This window comes from Carcharodon carcharias, chromosome 8 (genome assembly GCF_017639515.1).
Source record: "Carcharodon carcharias isolate sCarCar2 chromosome 8, sCarCar2.pri, whole genome shotgun sequence".
Lineage (NCBI taxonomy): Eukaryota > Metazoa > Chordata > Chondrichthyes > Lamniformes > Lamnidae > Carcharodon > Carcharodon carcharias.
The window spans coordinates 159,832,389-159,854,539 of record NC_054474.1 but is presented as its reverse complement, the minus strand read 5'-3'; the positions used below and the strand labels follow the sequence as shown (position 1 = coordinate 159,854,539).

The following is a 22,151-nucleotide window of genomic DNA, read 5'->3' as shown; positions in this document are numbered from 1 at the left end:
GAACTCACGCCATAACCATGCAAAAAGAATTGTGGATTTTTCAGTCACCTGGTTTAGAGACCCTTGAGCAGGGTTTTGCACTTGTCTGGTATCTACCTGGCCAAAACAAATGAAAGCTGAACTAACAAAGACGGCCCTAGGAGAGATTTTAAAAAAAGGCCAAAGTGCAAGTATCCTGAGAAATATAACAAAGAAAAAGTGCACATACCCAAATGAATTAAAATAGAATGCGCTAAAAATAATAAAATGATAGAGAAAGAAAAGTTGAAATAGAAAAACAAATAAAAAATGTATGAAAATGATTTTCTTCAAATTGATTGTGCAAGTAGACATGGCCAACTTCACCACAAGACTGAACAAATGCAGTAAAAACCCTCAAATTTGGGATTCATATATTACGTTTTCATTCCTTTGGTCTCACCAGACTAGACATCTTCTGCAGTGGAGAACAAGTGACCTGTTCCAATTACTGTGTAATTTGCTGATTTTAAGAATGCACAAGAACATGGTTGAGAATTGCTAGATTTTTAAAAATGCCCAAGATTCATCTAGTTCACCTACTATTATCCTGGTAGTTGCATGATACAATGATAAAGGAGTTGTTAACTAATCATTGCAGTCAGTCTCCATTTGTTGATCTGCAGCTGACCCAAGCATGAGCCGGTGGTGGAGAGCTTTTGGTTCAGTTAGCCCAAGCATGCTACACTTACCGTAGATCATGTCTCAAATTGCTCATGTACCGTATCCCAGTATGTTATTTTCTGAAAGAATACTACCCTGTCTCTGTTTTTGAATGAATCTATGCTATCTGTTTCCATCATCTCCATGGAGATATAGATTTACATAGATTTACTACTTGCGCAGTGAAATAATGTTTCTGCAGGTTAACATTGATTTCCCTGCCCCCTAACCCCACCCCTGCCAAACGCCTTCAAGTGCAGGCTGCATCCTCTGGTTCTGCTGTTCTGGATATGGTGAAATAACTTGTCATTGCCTACATTATCCAGTCCTTTTAGAATCCTAATAGCAGTAATTGTTTCATCTCCACCTTCTCAGTTCTCATGAAAACATGTTCAATTTACATAATCGCTCCTCACAATCCAGTCTCTCCCCTTTGCTCACTCTGGTTCCTCTTTTCTTTATCCTTTTAATAGTTGCAGTCACTTTTTTTTTTGTAATTTGTAATGCCAAGAACTCTCTTTGGCTACTTTTCACACATTTCACCTATTGATAAAAAGCCCAAATCCTCCATGAAGAATGAATTTCTGCCTTTTTAGACTCCCATCTAAACTGCAGTCTATATTGTCTTCATATCAAAGGTCACAGTTTCTGTTAACTAACACACGCTAAACATATTTAGTGTCCTGCTGATTGTTGCAACATTATTTTCTACTGTATTTTGCCTCATCATAACTGATGCTCCTTTCATAATTAAGTCTATCCTACAATGAAGTCATGTCTCTCTGTCCAAAATTAGAGGTTGGCCAAAGGCTATGAAAACCTTCAGCACTTCAACTGGATTCTACACATGTCTGTAGCATTGTTTGATAAACTAACTACCATTTTATTTTCAGGGTCTGGCTGAGTACTGTACACTCATTGATAGCTCCTCTTCTTTTCGAGCATATCGAGCTGCTTTGGCAGAGGTGGAACCACCCTGTATACCTTACCTGTGAGTATTGGAATGGATTGTGCTCTGAAGGATGAATGTGGTCTTAAAATAAAAATTAATACACTGTTGCCCACGGTGAGTCTGGATTTGCTATCTTAAACGTTGACTGAAATGTAGCAACTGGACGTCTTGGGCACACTTGTTACTTACCCTGGAAAATCTGCTATTTGGGGGAAAAAATAATTAGAAATGGGGGGTATAGGCCAAAACATTACCTTCAGTATTATTGGTAAGTGTAATGATATCTCTTTCGATTCTGCAATCTGGCCACTACTGGACATGTGACCAATAATTCAACATTTTTAGCGCTAACCAATCAGAATAATTGACTCAATTGTTCTTGGACAAGTTTCTATATAACTGTGTACATAGTGTACACTGCCTGTACCTGGAGGAAATCATGCTTACTTCTCTCTCCCATACTAATTGCCATCCTTTCACATACTTTTATTATGCTTAACTATGAAGACTGAGCTATATGCCCAAGGCAGATCGTAGATATCTCCACAGTGGTACTCGAGAGAGCTGCCAGCAGGCCATGCTCGATGTTTCCTGCTCTGTCTGCTCACCTTTCACGCTGACCTGACCTGACCTGACCGCAAAGCCCCATAATGCCTATTCACTTCTCCCTCCACCTACTCCTCTTTGAATAGCATCATGGCATCTAAGTCTCCCTGGGATGGTGGAAAGGGTTATGGTTTAATCTCTCATCCAAAAGATGGTACCTCTAACCGCGCAGCACTCCTTCAGCACTGCACTTAAGTGACAGTTTATGTACCCAAGTCTCTGGATTGGAACTTGACCCACTGACCTTGTGACTGAGGCAAGATTACTACCCACCCTGTAAAATAATACATTGTGTGTCAAATAGTACAACAGACCTGTCTCTAGAATAACATATCAGCATGGAATTTCCATATTAAAAATCTTATTTTATAAGACTCCACTGTTATTAAATTATCAGACTACTTATCCAACATAGCACTGGAATGAGGAGAAATTTCCTCCAATTAAATATGGGATTTCTTTTGGGTCCCTGCTCCAAACTCTCTTCCCTAACTACCAACTCTATCCTTTTCCCTGGTCTGAGAGTAAGCCAGTCTTGAGATCAATACAACCTTGGTATCACAGACGAGCCTGAGATGAGCTTCTGACCTCATTCATCTCATTACTAAGAACATCTATTTCCACCTCCATGACTTCATCCTGTCTCAGCTCATTCATGTTTTTGTTACTTCTAGACTCGACTATTCCAATGCACTCTTGGCTGATCTCCCACCTTCTACATCTGTAAACTTATCATCCAAAAGTCTGCTGCCTGTATCTTTTTTTGCACCAAGTCCTGTTTCCTTGACACCCCTGTGCTTGTTGACCTACATTGGCTCCCGCTCAAGGTCAAGCAATATCATGATTTTAAAATTTTCATCTTTATTTTCAAATTTCTCCGTGGCCTTGCCCTTCCCTATTTCTCTAATCTCCACCAACTACATAACCCTCTGAAATTTCTGTGCTCCTTTAATTCTGGCCATTTGTGTATCGCTAATTTTAATTGCTGCACCATTGGTGACCTCACCTTCGGCTGCCTAGGATCCAGGCTCTAACAGATCCTCCGGACACTTCTCCGCCTCTTTACCTCGCTTTCCTCCTTTTAAAACACTCCCTAAAACAGGCTTGTCCAACCCATGGGCCACAGAAGCCCCTTTGTGTGGCCTGTGGGAGCGTTTGTCGAAAATGCCAGTATGACGGGACAGTGAGTTTGAATATTTCTGTAGGGGGACTGCTCCTCCAATGAGTCTGTTTTTCTCCCACATTTGCTGCTGATAGGTGGGCCTGTCATTGGAGGAGTAGCGAACGCTGGCAACTGGGAGTATGTGAAAATAGACTCTGGGGTGCACTGGGCCTCCGCTCACCAAGCTTTCCTCTGGCTATGGCAGCTCCCCACCCCCCCCCACTGCTCCTGGTACAGTGGCCCGACCCTAGCTGAGTCTCATCGGTTCACCCTGCGTTCCCCTGGTTCTCTCTGTGGGGTAGGGGTGGGACACTCCCAGACTCAGGGTTCTCATTCACCCACGCACACCAACAGGCACTCATATCCACTCTCACAGTGGATGAATGTCTGTGAGTGAGCACTCTGAGACTGAGTGTTGGACACGCACACTCTCACCCTTTCGCATTCTAATGCCGTCTTTCTTTATTACTCATTTTTTTTAATTGTCAATTTATTGTTGTGACTTTTTTTGGCTGAGCAAGTTGTTTCTTTTCATAAGTCAGCTTTTTTTGAAGTCCATCTTTAATGTTGTGTCAAACCTTGTATTTCCAAAATTTGCTGATCGGCCCTCCAAGCGTGAGAAGAATTGAAATGTGGCTACCCCGCACGAGAAGGTTGGACAAGCCTGCCTTCAAACCTACTTTCACCAAATATTTTGACATCTTCCCTAACATTTCCTTAATCGACTCGGTGTTATACTTTGTTTTATAAGTGCCTTGGGATATTTTATTATGTTGAAGGTGCTATACAAATATCAGTTGTTGTTTATGCACTTCCTGTCAGCTGCTTTCGTTATATATGTCTATATCCAAGTTTAAAATGGAAACAGCGCCTCTACCCAGCAGGAGGATGTTATTAGTGTTTCAAGCTGACATTGGCAATTTCCATTGCAAACATGGATTTAGGACTTTATAACGGAAATATATAAAAAGGACAATATGTGACTGTGAAATGAGGACTGAATAAAGTCTGTGTGCCCTTGTCAATAGTTATTCTCTGCCCTGTAACCCTCCTTCACTTGAAGACTATAATTGATTTCAAACCTGTGTGCTTCATCCCTTAGAGATCAATATGTCTTTGTGCATATGTTGGTACATATTGTGAATATGGTGGTGGACAATTAAACAACGCACTGGAGGAGGAGGCTCCACAAAGATCCCCATCCTCAATGATGGGGGAACCTAGCACATTAGTGCAAAAGATAAGGCTGAAGAATTTGCTACAATCTTCAGCCAGAAGTGCTGAGTGAATGATCCATCTCGGCCTCTTCTGGAGGTCCCCAGCATCACATGCCAGCCTTCAGCCAATTTGACTCACTCCACCATGATATCAAGAAACGGTTGAAAGCACTGGATAGTACAAAGGATATGAGCCCTGACAATATTCCGGCAATAGTACTGAAGACTTGTGCTCCAGAACTTGCTGAGCCCCTAGCCAAGCTGTTCCAGTACAGCTACAACACTGGCATCTACCTGGCTATGTGGAAAATTGCCCAGGTATGTCCTGTGCACAAAAAGCAGGACAAATCCAACCCAGCCAACTACTGCCCCATCAGCTTACTCTCAGTCATCAGTAAAGTAATGGAAGGGGTCATCAACGGTGCTGTCAAGTGGCACTTGCTTAGTAATAACCTGGTCACTGATGCCCAGTTTGGGTTCTGCCAGGGCCACTCCTGACTTCATTACAGCCTTGGTTCAAACATTAAGAGCTGAACTCCCGAGGTGAGAGTGACTGCCCTTGACATCAAGGCTGCATTTGACAGAGTGTGGCATCAAGGAGCCCTAGCAAAACTGGTGTCACTGGGAATCGGGGGAAGACTCTCTGCTGGTTGGAGTCATACCTAGCACAAACAAAGATGGTTGTGGTTGTTGGAGGTCAGTCATCTTAGCTCCAGGACATCACTGCAGGAGTTCCTCAGGGCAGTGTCCTTGACCCAACCATCTTTAGCTGCTTTACCAATGACCTTCCTTCCATCATAAGGTCAGAAGTAGGGATGTTCGCTGATGATTGCACAATGTTCAGCAACATTCATGACCCCTCAGATACTGAAGCAGTCCATGTCCAAATGCGGCAAGACCTGGACAGTATCCAGGCTTGGGCTGACAAGTAGCAAGTATCATTTGCGTCACACAAGTATCAGGCAATGACCATCTCTAACAAGGTAGCATCTAACCATTGCTCCTTGCTGTTCAATGGCATTGCCATCACTGAATCCCCTACTACCAACATCCTGGAGATTACCATTGACCAGAAACTGAACTGGACTAGCCATATAAATACTGTGGCTACAAGAACAGATCAGAGGCTAGGAATCCTGCTGCAAGCAACTCATCTGACTCCCCAAAGCCTGTTCACCATCTACAAGGCACAAGTCAGGAGTGTGATGGCAAAGTCCCCACTTGCCTGGATGAGTGCAGTTCCCACAACACTCAAGAAGCTTGACATCATCCAGGACAAAGAAGCCTGCTTGATTGGCACCCACAAACATTCACTCCCTCCACTACCAATGCACAGTAGCAGCAGTGTGTACTATCTGCAAGATACCCTGCAGGAATTCACCAAACCTCCTTAGACAGCACCTTCCAAACCCATGACCACTGCCATCTAGAAGGACAAGGGCAGCAGACTGACGGGAACATCACCACCTGGGAGTACCCCTCCAAGTCACTCACCATCCTGACTTAGAAATATATTGCCATTCCTTCACTGCCACTATGTCAAAATCCTGGAACTCTGTTCCTAAACAGCACTGGGCTTACCTATACCACATGGACTGCAGCAGTTCAAGAAGGCAGCTCACCACCAACTCCTCAAGGGCAACTGGGGATGGGTAATAAATGCTGGCCCAGCCAGCGAAGCCCACATCCCGTGATTGAATTTTTAAAAAAAAACTATAAATATGCTTTGAAGAATGGTGAAATCATTAGGTTTCTGTTCACTTTCTGTTTGGTCGATGCTAGCTATTAATCATGTGCTTAGCAGCAATTATTTTATCCCATTCACCACCGAGAGGCATTTAAAACTGTATCTTAGGTCAACCCTTGTTAGTATGAATAGAAAATAGTAACAACTAACCCCAAGTAGGTGGTTAACTTGATATTTTATAATTCAAGTTTGTTATGGACTGCAAAATGCAAAAGTGAATTGTACCAGTCATCTGCAGAAATATTGTAAATTCCTACCAGGAATTTATTCATATTCTGTTTCTTAGCCTGAAGCCACACTCGCAGAGAAAGCTTTTGATTTTGGCTATTTTATTTCTATAGGGGCCTCATTCTACAGGACTTGACCTTTGTGCACCTAGGCAACCCAGATCTAATTGATGGAAAAATCAACTTTTCTAAACGGTGGCAACAGTTTAATATCTTGGACAGCATGCGACGTTTCCAGCAAGCGTAAGTACTCATGAGAACTAGCACTACGGAACTTCCACAAAAACACAGCTTCACTCTGAAGAGAGAAGCAAACTTGTGATCATGGATCCACAGTAATAGCTACATTATATTACTGTTTGAGATCCACTATTGCCAGGGTAGCATGATGCAGTTTTTAGAATTAGCCTTTTAGTTTTTTTTAGCTGATTGTATTTTTTTATGTACCATGATTCCCAAGAAGCTAACTAAACTGCTGCCCTCAAATGATGAACAGATTGAACTTTTAACTGATTGTTGGGAGGTGCATAGCAGACTAGTGATTTTCCTTCTCTCCCTAAGGGACAGATGATTTAGCATTTCATAATCTCTCCAACCACATAGCTAAGATAAAAATCTTGACATATGCAGCCCTTGTGTAACTTCTCTTTGTTGGGTGTCTTCAGAAAGTCTTGAGTATTATATGTCATAGTCTTTCCATTTTTCTCTTTTTACCCCTCACCATGCATAACACAGTTAAGATTCTGATAGTGAAAATAACTTTCTTTACTTCTCTTTTCAGTCATTATGAACTAAAGCGCATTGATGACATTGTTACGTTCTTCAATGACTTCGGCGACCACCTAGCAGAGGAAGCGCTGTGGGAACTGTCATTAAAAATCAAACCGCGCAACATTCAGCGACGAAAAACAGAGCGTGAGGAGAAAACCTAGGATTCAGCGGTGAAGGCTAAACCTTAGATGGCAGCTAATGAACCCCATTAAGTGACTTGCTTTACTTGAGCTGCAGAAGCCAGTTCATGCCAGTGTGCTTCACCTTTGGAGCTTTGTTTTTAAACAAGACCATAGAGCAGGTGGCACCACTCTAGGGAAACGTTCCAAGTTTTATGCCATTGCCTGCATTCAATTTCCTTTCCTACCATCCGTGCCAAGCTGTTTATTAGTGTCCAATGTTGGACCCATTCATACAGCTCACTTTAACTGGCAGACCCAAAGTGGTCTGCAGATAGACTCTGCTTTGGAGACTGTTTAACATTGTTAGGTACAAAGGTACGACAGTTCACTCACTGGTTGTGGACTTCTGTTTATAAAGTAACAAATAGTGGTACTAGCAATTGCACAGGAAACCTTAAAATATAATTCTGTACTGTAGGAGAAAGACTGGCTCACTGTAAATACCAGAATACTAGTTTGATGTTCTGTATTGGATTTTTTGTTTCTTTTTGCATGAGTATGACTGAATGCCAGTAATTGAGGATTTGTTGGGAAAAACAAGCGAATTGTACATAGAGACTGGAAGTGTTTTAGCCAGGCTGGTACTGAAAGGGCTGGGATCGCTCCTAACCATCATTCTAAGTCATCAATTAGCAGACTCTCAAAAGGTGTTAACACATGTGGTTGTACATTTTGTGCATGGACTCTGCATTATGGGGTTTTAAAATGTTAAGCAGAGTTTTTTTTTAAAGGACTGTCTCTTTTTTTGTTTACTGTTGAGAAATGAGCTGCAGTTGACCATTTTCAGTAATGGGAGAAAGTTCTGAAGTTGAAATTGGAGGTTTCTGTACATAGTCTACAAATTAACTCTTCAAAGAGTAGGGTTGTCTACTGAATTTGACTGTTCAACTCTTCAAGTAGTCAGTGAATTCACCTCTATTTGCCAGGTCTTCATATTAACTTGTGAAAAATAGATGCTGCTGGGTAGAGTGTCACCCTTGCTGCTTTAGGTTGCTAGGCACACATTCAGGTTATTAGTGTTGTCTAAGTCTGCACATCTAGAAAGGGAATCTGAAACCAAGTTTGATTAGTTGTCAACAATTATGTGTTCAACCTGAAATGTTTCTTTCCTGCATTTGGCAGAGTGGAAAGTGATCCTCAATAATGATGTAGCACATTAGTTCAGGTAAAGAAATAATGCACCTGTATGTGAAGTCCATGTTAATTATTCTCAATATGACCATGCTGACTCTAAATACTTGTATAGGTTTAAGCAGTCAGCATTATTAGTTTTAACACTTTCACTAGCAGACTTGGAATTGTGAGGAAACCCAATATAGTTGAAGAAATGCATGGATACCCTGAAATATATTTAATGTCAAATGTGTTAATGTTTTTGGTTTTCTCAGAGGGAGGTGTTTTAACTTGACCTCTTATCAAAATCATCTTTCAGCACCTTTTTCACTGCAGTTCCTGTTCTCCAGCAGATGGCTCAGTTTGCAAGATGGAACAAGCCATGGGTATATTTGATGAGTGAGTTAAATGTGTCTTTTATGAACAAAAGAACCTGGTTAAAATAATCCGTAAATCGCACAAATTTTACTTCAACTAGCATCTCACCCCAGTGCACTCCAGAAATTTCAAATTTAGCACAGTGTAGTCAATTTCATAAGATTCAGTCAAATTATGAATTATTTAAAAATTATTGAATTTGGTACAGGAAGAACTTTTTTTTACATGAACATTGAGCAGTGAAATGGTTAAACCTAGTCTGTGGACTTCAGATTCTTAAGCCCTGAGCTACATTTGTTGTTTTGCCTATATTAATTTAGATGAATGCAGGGCCTGCCAAGTGGGTGACACACGCAATAGTAGTTTGGTTGTACGAGCGCATTGTGCCCATTAACCGGTTCAGAATTCGGAAAGCATGTTGAGGAAGAGAACATTTTGTGTTGAGACATGTCCGTAGAGTGATGTGATGACAACTTATGTCCCTTTTTCTGTTGCAATAAGTTAAAAGATCACCTGTATGTGAGTTTTACTTCAAGTGCTGACCCAAAGGCTTTCCTTTTCATTCTATTTGCTCAACTTCAATAGGCTAAAATGAACCGAGTAAGCAAGTTTGGCCTTGATTTGGAATAATTTTGAATTCAGAGATTGGTTTCTTTATCAAATGATGGCAAGCTTATGGTTTATGTCTGATTTTAAAATATCAATCATGGTAGATCAAAAAGAGGTTGGTTAAGATAACTGGTGCATGGATAAAAACTAACACGTACCTACTGTGTGTGGTCAAATGGATTGTCAAATAAGAGGTGCATCACCCTCTGTTAAAGTTAATGGAAAAAGGGTGGTATAAATATAAATCAAAAACTCGTAATGTTTGTGAACAGCAAAATATGCCCCAAGTTGTCCAAAGTAGCCATATTTTGGCCTCCATTAGTTACAAGTGAGTTTAACTTGAGCTAGCAGTGATAATTTTATATTGTTTTAAAGTTTTGTTACAGGCTATCAAAATCAGACATTTGCAAAGTTTTATACTTGGATGTTGATTATTGTCTTTACTAAATCATTACCTGGAGAAAAGTTCCATTTCTAGGAGAAGTATTTCACAATTACCAGATTATTGGTGGTTTGTATCCCATAATGTTAGAAAACTATAACTGACATCTGAGCATCAGAATTAAATTTTGGTTAAGATTTCCAATTAGATTGCACATTTTGTTATGTTCAGCAGAGTATTTGTGATGCAATTGATATCTGGGCATTTAAAGTCAGGTTTGCTAACTTAGATGACCTAAAATTTGAAATATCCAGTGAAATAACTTTCTGGCTTTGTGCTTCCTAGCTTGCACATTAAATGGATAGCATAAAGCATTGAATCAGTTTCTGGTATTCAGCATGCTTTTCGGTCTGCAGAGCATCCTTAAGCCTGAAAGAAATTCTGCTCCTAGACCAGCAGGGATTGGAAGCTTAGTGTTTCATTGCTCAAAAAAGAGACGTCAAAGTTTTTCATCTTGCACTCTTCAGGATACTTCCGAAGAGTACCAACATAAGGGGAAGACAATTATGTGAAGAGAGTGCTGATTGGTTGGAGCACTCTCTTCGCATACATTATGAATTGTCTTCCCCCCCATATTGGTATTCTTGCGAAGTGTCCTGATGAGTACAAGACGAAAAGCTTTGATATGTCTCATTTTTTCCAGCAATACTCAAGTTCTGTACTACCAAATGCCTATTTAGTGTTTCATTGGGTTTTCTATTGAAATTCTCATTGTAGATGTATTAGCACATTGCAAAAAAATTCCTTTGAGGTGTAGCACATTACGTAAAATTCCTGAGATGTCCATCCACAACCATGAAAAGTAGCAACTGTAACAAATAATTTGCAATGAATCCCCAAATACTTGGTCATTCAAAATTGTACTTCAGATGCCAGTAGGGTAAACCATCACCTATTTGGTGTCATTATCATATCTTGTGGCCCATCTTAGACAAGTTCGGACTCAATTCTTCCTTCTCCAAACCACTGTCTTGTGCTTCTCTTCTCCACATGACCTCCTATTTTTCAGGTGGTCCAGATATATCCCTCATTTACTCCCCCTTGATCTTATGTTCTTCTATTGTCACTAGCTTTTTCATTAGTCCTTATCTCAGTTGTATAATCAATGTCCTCTTTCTATTAAATGCAGTTTATTCCATCATCACCTCACCAGCTTGTCACATCTGCCAGCTTCTATAATTATACACCCTAGGTATTTAAATTCCCCCCGATGCAACTTGAGGGCAATTAGGGATTGATTTCAAATGCTGGCCTTGCCAGCAAAGCTCACTTCTTGTGAAAGAATAAAATTGTTCCTCATTTATTAAAATGCCCACTTCCACCCACATTCCTAGAAACCTTTATAACATTAGTTTTGCTTGCATTTGATAGCCTGAACACTAGCAGTGGGTAATCTGCCAACAGCTGTAGTCCATTTATGATATTTGTTACCAAGACTTTGTCATCAACACAACTGATGACTTTCACTCCTGCTAATGGAAGACAGAACTTATTTAATTCAGTGTGACGATCTAGTCGCTATTTGATAAGCTGATTGAATGTCATTGATTTTTCCATCCTTGCCATTAGAATTTTATCATTTTAAGATTGATATTGGCTATTTCACCACCAGATTTTCCACTATCTGTTCATCCAGTGATGCTCTCAGCAGTGGCCTTAATCTTTGCCCTAAAGTTTCTTCCAATTTCAATCTGAATCCCCTGCACAACAATGTATAGAACAAGGTACTTTCACATATACTGTTGTCAATATTTTGCATTAATAAGGTTGATGAATCATGAAAGCCATGGATACCAGCTGTACCCTTAGATTACCACAGATTTGATTTCCTAGTTGTGCCCATGCACTATTTTAATCTAGAGCTTTTGGTGTTTGATTGATTGTCCCAACAGTGAGAATTCACATTAGTGAAAACTTCACATACCAGTAAATTACTTTCTGGTATTTACTGCTTAATGATAAGTGAAATAATTTTGATCTTGTGCGCCCATACAAATAACAATGTGTTGCATGATTGTGTCTCTAATGTTTGATTGACAAGATAAATCTTTCAAGTTAAAAGGACAATCTTCCCAGTCTAATGTCCTGCATTGGAGCCCTGGTGTTTCACTTTGTAAAATGGTACATCGACTCAAATCTGACTTGGTTGGGAGCGTACTTGAATTCAGACTTTTATGGAGCCATTGAAACCCCCATCCATTTGGGGCAGAATGCAGTTGTCTTGGGCCCATTGTTTTAGGGTTTTTGTCTTATCGCACTCTATCAGAGCAGATTAGTATTTGAGGAAATGTCTCCTGGTTTCTCCTTTCCAATGAGATGATGTACAAAGTGCTTCATTTCGTAACCTTGGAAGTAATGACGCTTTCTTGTTGAGTGGAGTTCAAATAGCTTAAGTAGAAGTTTCGATTCTGCTTCTCCACCCTCTGAATAACTAAGTAACAAACTCCGTATGCTTTTTTTTTTAAATTTCAAATTTTCTTCTGTCAGGTAAAAGTATTTCCTATGGAAAATTATTCAGAAATGATATTGTAGTTTGCTGAAGTAAAGGAACCACAGACATTTTGGATTGTTTAATTCTCGTTGCATATACATTTGAAAGTTTTTGATTTTTTAACTAGTAGTGGTTAAAAATGTATATTTTTGTTTCCACCCTTACTGGGCATCCATCTTTGAGTAACATCCAATAACAGGGAAGTATGTCATCTAGATTGGCCTATCTTGAGTGGATTGTGCTTATGAGAAGATATTTATTTGTTTATTGCAGTGACCCAGTGCAGAACTAACAGTTCCATTTCAGCAGTGTTTTCAGTTGACCATCAGCCCTTAAACACAACCTGAAATTTAACAAACTGTTAAAATGTTAGGTGGATATTAAAGCTTGTAAGAATTCTGAGAGCAGAATGGAATTAATTTGCATAGAAACAAATAGGTATTGTAAACTCCAGTTGAATGGAATGTATCTTTGCTATTGAGAACTCAAGTCTGTCTACCAATGTGGTTGTTTAGACTGATCTTGGTTACCATACAATTCAAACAACTAAATTTAGTATCATTTTGTTTTTAAGAAATCAGCATAATTGATTGACTTGTTTGGGCTTTGGTCCATGATTACCTATTGATCACTTCACCTATGAAATTTCTCACTTTTTACATAGAGAAGTGCATTGTACAGAAGAGATGAACTAATGTGGACTGTCTTGAGTTGTGTTCATTTGGACTGCTGGAGATGGCAATTATTTTTTTGTTTCTCTGCTAGCAAGATTAAAAAATGGAAAGCAGAATAAAATAAATACAAATTGTTGAAGGAAGGAGGGGCCCATGATGGAGTTGTATAGAGTACTTTCATTTTAAAATAGGATACACCAGTAATTTGGATCAGATTAAATAGGATTGGGCTTTCAATTTTGAAAATGTTTTGCTAAAAAGTAAGCACAATGCACTTGGGGTAACAAATTTAATGTTAAAACTGAAGTTGTAACCATTTAAATTTGTGCTGACTCACTGATGGATTCTCAACAGCCTAGACACATGTCCACCTAACTTTTGAATAGTGCTTTTATGTGCATTGTTTTCTTTTTGTTGCCAAAATAGCAACTTCACAATCAATACAGCATTTTTTGTATATATACTTCCAACATTTTTATATATATATAGATATATTAAAAAAGTAACCTCTGAAGAGCCATTTTTGGATTTAATTTTTCTTTTTAGTTTTGAATAAAAAGGGAGCACAGGGCATTTCCACATACAGGGCCACCCACTGAGACCTTACCAAAGCACCTTACTTTATGATTTTGTGGTGTGGAACTTAACACCAGCTACAGTTTGACAAACAGGAGTAGGTCACTTTAAACATGCTGCAGTTATAATTATGCTTAAAAGATTGTGTAATTGGAAAGCTTATGCCATGGCACCTGTTAATAGCCAGCTGACTTGGGGACGAAGTGAATGGTATGTCTCAAACTCTTAATGACTAATTGATTTGTGTTTTTTTAATTGGTTATGACCACAGACTGGTGGTTGCTTATTCTAGGTGTGGGTCCCAGGTAAATTAAACTAGATTGGTTAACTGTGATGCAAATAATACAAGTAATTAAAAAGATAAATTTTCTAGAGTCTTGAAGAGATGTGTTTAAGCTCAATCGTGTTATCTTATTGTTGAAATGATGTGTTGTACTAATTGCTCAAAGTGCCCTAACTTTTTGAAGAAATTCTCCCAGAGTCACAGCCTAACACTGCCGATGCCGGCCTCATCTTTGCTTGAGTATTACCTGTATATTCTAAACTGTCATGTTCCTGCAACCATTTCAGATGTGTAACTTTTTTTTATAAATAAAGGCTAACATTCATGTTTACAGTGCATGCAGCAGACTGCAGATTAAAGAGACAATCAAATTCAGTGGGAACCTGGTGCCTCTTCATTTCACAGAAGTGCAGAGTTGTATACTGGGGGAAAAGCAGAACTGGATGCCATTGCTGCTAATTTTCACTTGGTTCAGATTTTCCACTGGCCTGTCACCAAACTCAACTCCAATTGTTGCACCCCATTGTAATTTATTCTTCCTCTGGTCTATGCATAAGATGGTCTGATAAATGTCAGTTAAGTTCTCTCCCAAGCTGTTTAAAAATTGCACAATATTTGGACCGCTTTAATGCACAGGAAAGAGCCATAAGAGGCTACAATCACTGGATTGTGTTCTGATTCAGGATTTCCAACAGCACAAAGAACAGTACTTTGGTCAACTTTACAAGAAATCTAAATTGCATTGGAATTGGTTGCATAGGCTTTACTCCTTCAACAACTTCCTAACCAAGTCTGTAATCGTGAAACGTTTTATTATATCACAACAATTTGAAAACTGCAAATAATCTCCAGATGTCCAAAGCTCATTCCTGGATTGCTAAAGCGCCATTATATACTTTAAAATGTTAGTTTGTTTCTATATATTTAGAGCAAAAATATTCAGTATTAACTAGTTATCTACAGTTAGGAGAAATTTTACACACTATTCTATTCCCATTAATAATTCAATATACAGCAGTGACTCATTCTTACCTATTGGAATCCTATTCAAACTTGTTAGTTGGCAATGCATGTTTCAAGTTGAAGCCACTGACTATATGAATAAAATGTTTTTAAATCACTTTGCTAACAATTTTGGGAAATGTATACAATTAAAATGAGGAATATCAAAAAAAAAATCAGGCTAGGTAATGGCAGTGGAATGGAAGGAATATTAAATAAATTACTTTGCCTCTGTTTTTGGTGGACATAGCAGCAGATAAGATCAAAGAACGGGGGGCGGGCAGGAAATAAAAAATGATAAATGAATCCACTCGGTGATGATAAAACCTGTTGCTCTAGATGGATTGCAGCCACACATTGTTCCCTTTACACATCAAAACTATGGCAAACAGGTAATAATCCTATATTTAAAAAGAGAACTAGAACACATCTAGACCATTTAGTTTAACAGTGGTGGTAGAGGAGATAATGGATTGTTTTTCTATTGCATCTTTGATTATTCAAAAGGAAAAATGCTCGTAAGAGGTACTGGAAAGGGTGGCAGAAATTAGCCTTAAGTGTGCAGATAATCTACAGAACAGATGGGCTGCTGTTCAAACTATGTTCCTTCTATCCACGACCAAACTCAAATTAACCTCAGTCATTAAGCTTTGGTATGCAGATAATGCTGCACTGAGCTGCAGCTCATTTTTGGGCCCTTCACTAAACCTCCAGAAAACTAAAACTTCCCACAGCAAAATACATTTTCCCCCTTCCCTTCAGATTATTAACAGCAAGATCCTGGAAAATGTGAATGATTTTTCTTCATCATGGGAGCTTCCTCTTGCTGAAGATGAAATTTATCGTTATCTGAGGACGATGGTCTCAAACCAGAGACTGAGGTTACAGTTTACTGGACAGCACTCCTCTGTGCTTTGAAGATATGAATAACCTACAGCAGGTAACTCCAAGCACTGGAGAAGTATCACCAGAGATGTCTTCTCTCAATCTTCCAATGCATAACTCTGTTGGGCTAAGAAACGGGCTAATGATAACTAAAAGTGACAGCTAGTTCTCAAATTATGATTAAATATTAAAAACATTGGTACCTGTATTAGCTGTGCACATTTTTTTCTTTATTCTTGTGTGGGGTCACTAGTAAGGCCAGCATTTATTACCCACCCCTAATTACCTGTAAGAAGCTGGTGGTAAGCTGCCTTCTTGAACTGCTGCACTCCATGTGGTGTAGCTATGACCACAATGCTGTAAGGGAGGGAGTTCCAGGATTTTGACCCAGCAACAGTGAGCATTGACAATATAGTTCAAAGGCAGTTTGGAAACTTGCAGGTGGTACTGTACCCATGGGTCTGCTGCCCTTATCCTTTTAAGTGAAGGTGCCTTGGTGAGTTATTGCAGTGCATGTTGGAGATGGTTCTACATGCCACAGTGGAGAGTATTTCATCACACTCCTGCTATGGGACTTAATAGGTATGTCTACTCAATACAGGATTCCTAGCTACAGTATTTATATAGCTAGTCCCATTCAGTTTCTGGTCAATGGCCCAGGATGTTGATAATGGGGGGATTCAGTAATGGTAATGGCATTGAATGTCAAGGGGAGGTGGTTAGATTCTCTCTTGTTGGAAGTGTGATGCAAATGTTACTTACCGTTTAGCAGCCCCAGGCAGAATATTGTCCAGAGGTCTTGCTGCATATAGTCACAGACGGCTTCAGTATCTCAATTTGTGAATGGCACTGAACACACTGTTCATCAGTGAATATCCCAACTTCTAACTTTGTTGGAAGGAAGATCATTGATGAAGCAGCAAGCCCAGGACCCTGAGGAATCCCTGCACTGATGTCCTGGGACTAAGATGATTGACTTCTAACAGCTCTTTCCAATGGAGAGTTTTCCCTGATTCCCATTGCCTTCAGTTTTGCGAGGGCTCCTTGATGCTACACTTAAAATCAAATGTGCCTTGGTGGCATATACAGTCATTCTCTCATCCATATTTGGACCAAGGTTGTAACAAGGTCCGGAGCCTAATGGTCCCAGCAGAATCTTAACCGAGTGTCAGTGTTACTAAGTGCTGCTTGATAGCTCTAGGGACAGTCTCTGCCATCACTTTGCTGAACAGGACATATAGGGGCAATTTTCTACATTGTAGCTGTAATGTTCCTTGCAGCAGTATGAAGCAAGCTACCTATCACAAATTTATCTTAATTTTTTTTGCTAATGCAATAAATGAATGTTAACTAATGAAGGCTTGTTTAAAAAACTATCTCCTGACAGGAAGGAAACAGTAGGACTTGCCTCAGCATATACACATGCTAAATCACTAGAAGATTTAGTTAAACGTGAGCTATGAAACCTAGGCACTCAACTTTGTCCATTTACTTGTAAATACTTGAGTGCACAGATACAGTGTTCACAACATTTATCAGTGTAACAAACACAAATTGCTATATGTTTCGTGCAGTTATTCTGTTGTCCAATAGTAAGGGCTGTATGACTTGAGGACAAACCCAGTAACATGGTCTGAACTGAGCTTTTTTAAAAGAAATTTGACTAACTTTCTGCTTTGATTTTAAATTATACAGCAGTATTTCTTCATAGAAAAATCAATATAAAATAAACAGATACACATGCCTTCATTTAAGAGATGTCAAAAACACACCGAGGATAGAATCAAAATCTGGATAGTTGCTGAAACTTTGGCCTTAACTACCCTTTTGCCTTAATTTTCAAATCTTTCCATGCAGCAATCTCTTTCCCCCTATAGTTCTGTAGAACTAAAACACATTCATGCTTATCAGGAATGTTCTTCATAAATGCCAAATTCTTTTTGGCTTTTTTCTCCCAACTATGTTTTTAACCATCTCTAAAAATGTTTATATTGAAATATGCTTTGGACACAAGAAAAGAAATCAGTTTCTTAGGAGCCCTTAAATTGTCACATGAAACAGCAATTCCATTGGTAAGTTGCAGACTTACTACTAAAACAAAATACTGGACTTGAGATTTTACAAACTTGAAGTCCCAGTCACAACTAATGCTTGGACAGTGAGGAGAGAAAAAAGAGCAGTCTCATACTAAGTTACAATATTATCAATAAAACTGTCCATGAACAGCTACTTTTACGCAACCATTTCTAAACTGAGAAGGCAGCGTATAATGGGGAGAGTCAAAAAAGTTTTTTTAAAATTAAGATATTTTGACTGCAAGTTATTTTTCCAAGCTTTAGCATTGCAATAAATAGAAAAACAGTATGAGCTCTGGAAATGCTGAACATTCTACACATGTGGCAATTAACAAAGACTTGATGTTAATGCCACCAAGTCAAACCCAACTGAAGTTATGAATTCACCAGGTGATGTATGAAACAGATCAGATTTCAAATGGGCAGCCACAAAAAAAGAGTGCTTTTTAATTTAAGTAAAAATGTAAACTCAAGTACTGAAACACAGAGTAAAATTAGGCACTAAATTTACTTCCCTCCGTAGAAGAAATAAGCTCAATAGGAATCAAAATACCAACAGCTGATCTGGTAGCAGTAACTGACAATGACTTGTAAAATGTAGTGGTTGAATCTAATACAGCTGAATGCATTCTACAGATCAGTGGTCTGCACCCAGCCCTGGCAATATGCTAATTTGTTCAGACACAAACCAGAAACCATCACAAGATTTTCAGTTTATTCCGCAGCTTTTTAAAAGCTTTAAAAACAAACTATCACAAAAAAGGTAGATGAACATGTACAATAGTAGAATTAAACAATATTCCCAACAATAAGTTACAAACAATGAATGGCAGTTTCACAAAGTGACTGCAAGATGAGTCTTTCCATCACAATCATAGGAACAGTCAGTCAGAGTGACTGAAAAGTCAAACTCTTATGACAGGATTCCTGAATTTTCACTGATGTTTTGTGGAATACATTCCTTGTTTTAATTAAACTCACTGATTTAGTGTGTTTATTACCAGGATAACACGATTTTTAACCAGTGTTTTGGGATTCATATTCTATGATTATGTTTAACAATTAATCAGTGATCTTAATCAGTGTGAACTTCTTTCTTGAAAAATTGCTTTCAATCAGCAAATTCCCTGCCACACTTTGCATTAAAGACAATGGGACATCAGAACATTTGGCGAAACTGGAATCCAGGCAGAACAATGAGCTGTAATATTGTTAAAATATAGCCCACATTTGGGAGGTCAGTTAAGCTTTTTAAAATTCTTAGCTACTGCTGAAGGAAAAGGCCATGTACTTTTATGAAACATGCATATGTTTTCTTCACTGAAGAAGTATAAAGTAGTGGTCTGCATTTCACAGCCAATGGAGGAAATTACGGCCCACCATTGCTTCTGATCCCATCACAGACATACACAGGGCCGTCTCCAATTATTGCAAAATCTCTCTCAGATGAAAATGAAGTATCTAGTCAAAACTAAATTCAATAAAATGTTTTTGCTGATTTGAATGGAAGGATTTTTTTTTTTAAAAACCCATCAACCTTTTAATTTCTTCTGTAAGAGCTAGAGTATTTTACTTATTTAAACCTCAGATCTTACTAAAGTGACTAAGATTGCTTTGCCCAAACATGCTTCAAAAGATTGCCAGTACTTGTTTTTGGTACTATTTCTTTGTTCAGGTAGCTCCTCTAAAAATGCCCAGTGTACTTACACACAGAACAAAGCAGCTGCAAATACACATCCAAGATTCTTTGGACATTTCCTGCAGAACTTAGCAAAGGATGAAATGCGTGGTATATAAAGTAAAAAACAGCTGTAAAAAGATTATAAACCATCCTGGCACTCCTAACCAATCTGAAATGTTGTTTCTAGCAGGCAACACACAAACCCAACCAGAGGATGCTTTGTTTCCACAGCAACTTTCACTGGCAAACATTCAGCATGACGAACATATTTTAAATTTGTAACAAAATTGGATTTAAAGAGGCTATATAAAATGTATTGTGACACAGCGCATTATATCTCTTCAGAATGCCTTTTCTTGCGCCTCTCCTGTTCATTAACACTTTATAGTTCTACAATACAACAGAAAGTCTCAAAAATGACTTCAATAGAGGTGGTTCCTTACTGTCATGAAACTTAACGATACTACTGTACAATGCTACAATTTATTCTAATAGGCTGCCATGATTATATTCTGTAACGTAATTCTACACTTTAGCTTTGAGACAAAGGACTGGTACACTTCAAAACTGTTACCCCAAAAAAAGTTTTCAATAACAGCTTCAAATAAAGTTGCCAACCATTAAATACATCCAGTGTCTCATTTTGACATGTATTCACGTTATCTTTGGTCAGTAAAAACTGACACTGGAAATCGTTGCAAGTGAAGTTGTATACAGTCCAGAGCTGGAAATCATTCAAGTTTAACATTATAGTTGATCCCTCTTTTATCTCTGAATCTGTCGAACAAAGGCCTGAACCAACTGGATTAAGGGTTCCTGGTTCTCAGGACTCAACTTGGATAAGGAGCAGGTGGATTTGTTCTGAGGAGACAGCAGTAAGGCTGCAGCAGGAGAACATGGTGTACCACGACGAGAATAGCGGGAAATGCTAGACAGAACGGTACTCTGAAACAGTAAAAAAAGCCACAATAAATATGAAGGAAGGGTTTAATAAACTGTAAGTCTTAGTATATTCTACTGCAGGGTTGCACACTTCCTTCTAATTGAAACATTAAGCTCTATAGAATAAACAGCTGCTTTATGGATTCATTTGTAGTTTCATTATTAGTAAAATATCCCAGATTGTCTCCTTACACCAGGTTCACGACCATAAATTGATTGTAAATTATGTACCATAGATGAGTGTTTTGTTTATAAGCCTCACCTCCTACAATTTCATTATGGTAAAATGCTTTATAAATCACAATCATATGTTTCATGGGTGCAAAGCACATATACAAGACTGAATTTGTACTCTAGGGGCAGAATCTTCTGCCTGTCAGGCGGGCTGGTCGGGAGCGGAGCCAATTGCTGGCTGTGTACCGCCATTTTACACCTGGGCAGGGGTTGGGGGGAGAGAGAGGAGGCGGGACCTGTGCTCTTTCGTGCATGTGCGCAAAAGAGCGCAGAAATCTCTGGCACAGAGCTGCCTCAGGGAGATAAAGTTCACTTTTAAAGTTTGTAAAAAAGGAAAGATGAAAAATTATTCAAACATGAGCTGGGACATGTTTATGAAGTGTCAAAAATGTTTTATTTATTTAATAAAACCTTTACAAAACCTCATCCTGCCTGTTAATGACTTTCATGCAAAATGCGAAGACCACTTGGGCTCTTCATCTGCCCGCCAACCTTAAGGTTGGACGGGCGATGCTGCCAATTTGGTTAATTAGCTTATTAATGGCCTTAACAGGCCTTTGACAGTTCGGCAGGCATGCAGCCAACTCCAGTGTGCGCCTGCTAAGCGGAAGGTCGGAATAACCCGCGGTGACGTCAGGGTACACGCCCGACATGACCACACGTTATTTTTATGTGTCAGCCCCCTGCACACCAACAAGAAAATTCTGCCCCAGAATTTACAATACTGTGGGAAGATACTTATCTGACCAACAGTTATCTAAGCCAAGATCTTCCAGTACACATACTGAATAATTTCCTCTTACTGTGTACCAGTTTCCATACCGAATAGAACTGATTAATGCAGAACAGTAGATTTAAGTGTTCAGGTATCTGAATTATTCACCTTGTTAATCAGTTTAGGATAATGACATGCTAAGTGTTTTAGTCTCCTCTATAGTACAAGCAGCCTGTAATTTCTCATTTGCATTGGTCAGTATGGCTTTAATCCTATATTTTCCTCAAATTGTGATAAGAATAAAGCAAGTAGCCAACCAGACAGAGAAATTTTCAACCAATAGGTTGGATAATCATATCTGACGTGAGAATAAGGCAAGAACATTACAACTTACTCCAACTACATTATGCAACCTGGAATCTGGGCAAAAGTATTTTCCTTAGCAAACTAACAGCTTATTAGGGTTAAAAGAACTTAGGACTTAAAAATGACAAGAGAAGGCAACA

At 38.9% G+C, this 22,151-nt stretch overlaps 2 protein-coding genes across 9 annotated transcripts in view; one reads left to right on the top strand and one right to left on the bottom strand.

Annotated features, from left to right (window-relative positions):
• Positions 1-14,486, top strand: part of rapgef1b (Rap guanine nucleotide exchange factor (GEF) 1b) — a 193,752-nt gene extending 179,266 nt beyond the window's left edge. For all 7 annotated transcript variants that reach the window (XM_041193425.1, XM_041193426.1, XM_041193421.1 and 4 more), the window contains 3 exons: positions 1,575-1,672; positions 6,707-6,835; positions 7,374-14,486. In XM_041193425.1, the coding sequence (XP_041049359.1) occupies positions 1,575-1,672; positions 6,707-6,835; positions 7,374-7,524 (378 nt within the window). In that variant the 3' untranslated portion in view covers positions 7,525-14,486. The remainder of the gene's footprint in view (positions 1-1,574; positions 1,673-6,706; positions 6,836-7,373) is intronic.
• A 4,288-nt stretch (positions 14,487-18,774) lies between these two features.
• nup188 (nucleoporin 188) overlaps positions 18,775-22,151 on the bottom strand; it is an 86,157-nt gene continuing 82,780 nt past the window's right edge. For both annotated transcript variants that reach the window (XM_041193417.1, XM_041193418.1), the window contains exon 45: positions 18,775-20,699. In XM_041193417.1, the coding sequence (XP_041049351.1) occupies positions 20,520-20,699 (180 nt within the window). In that variant the 3' untranslated portion in view covers positions 18,775-20,519. The remainder of the gene's footprint in view (positions 20,700-22,151) is intronic.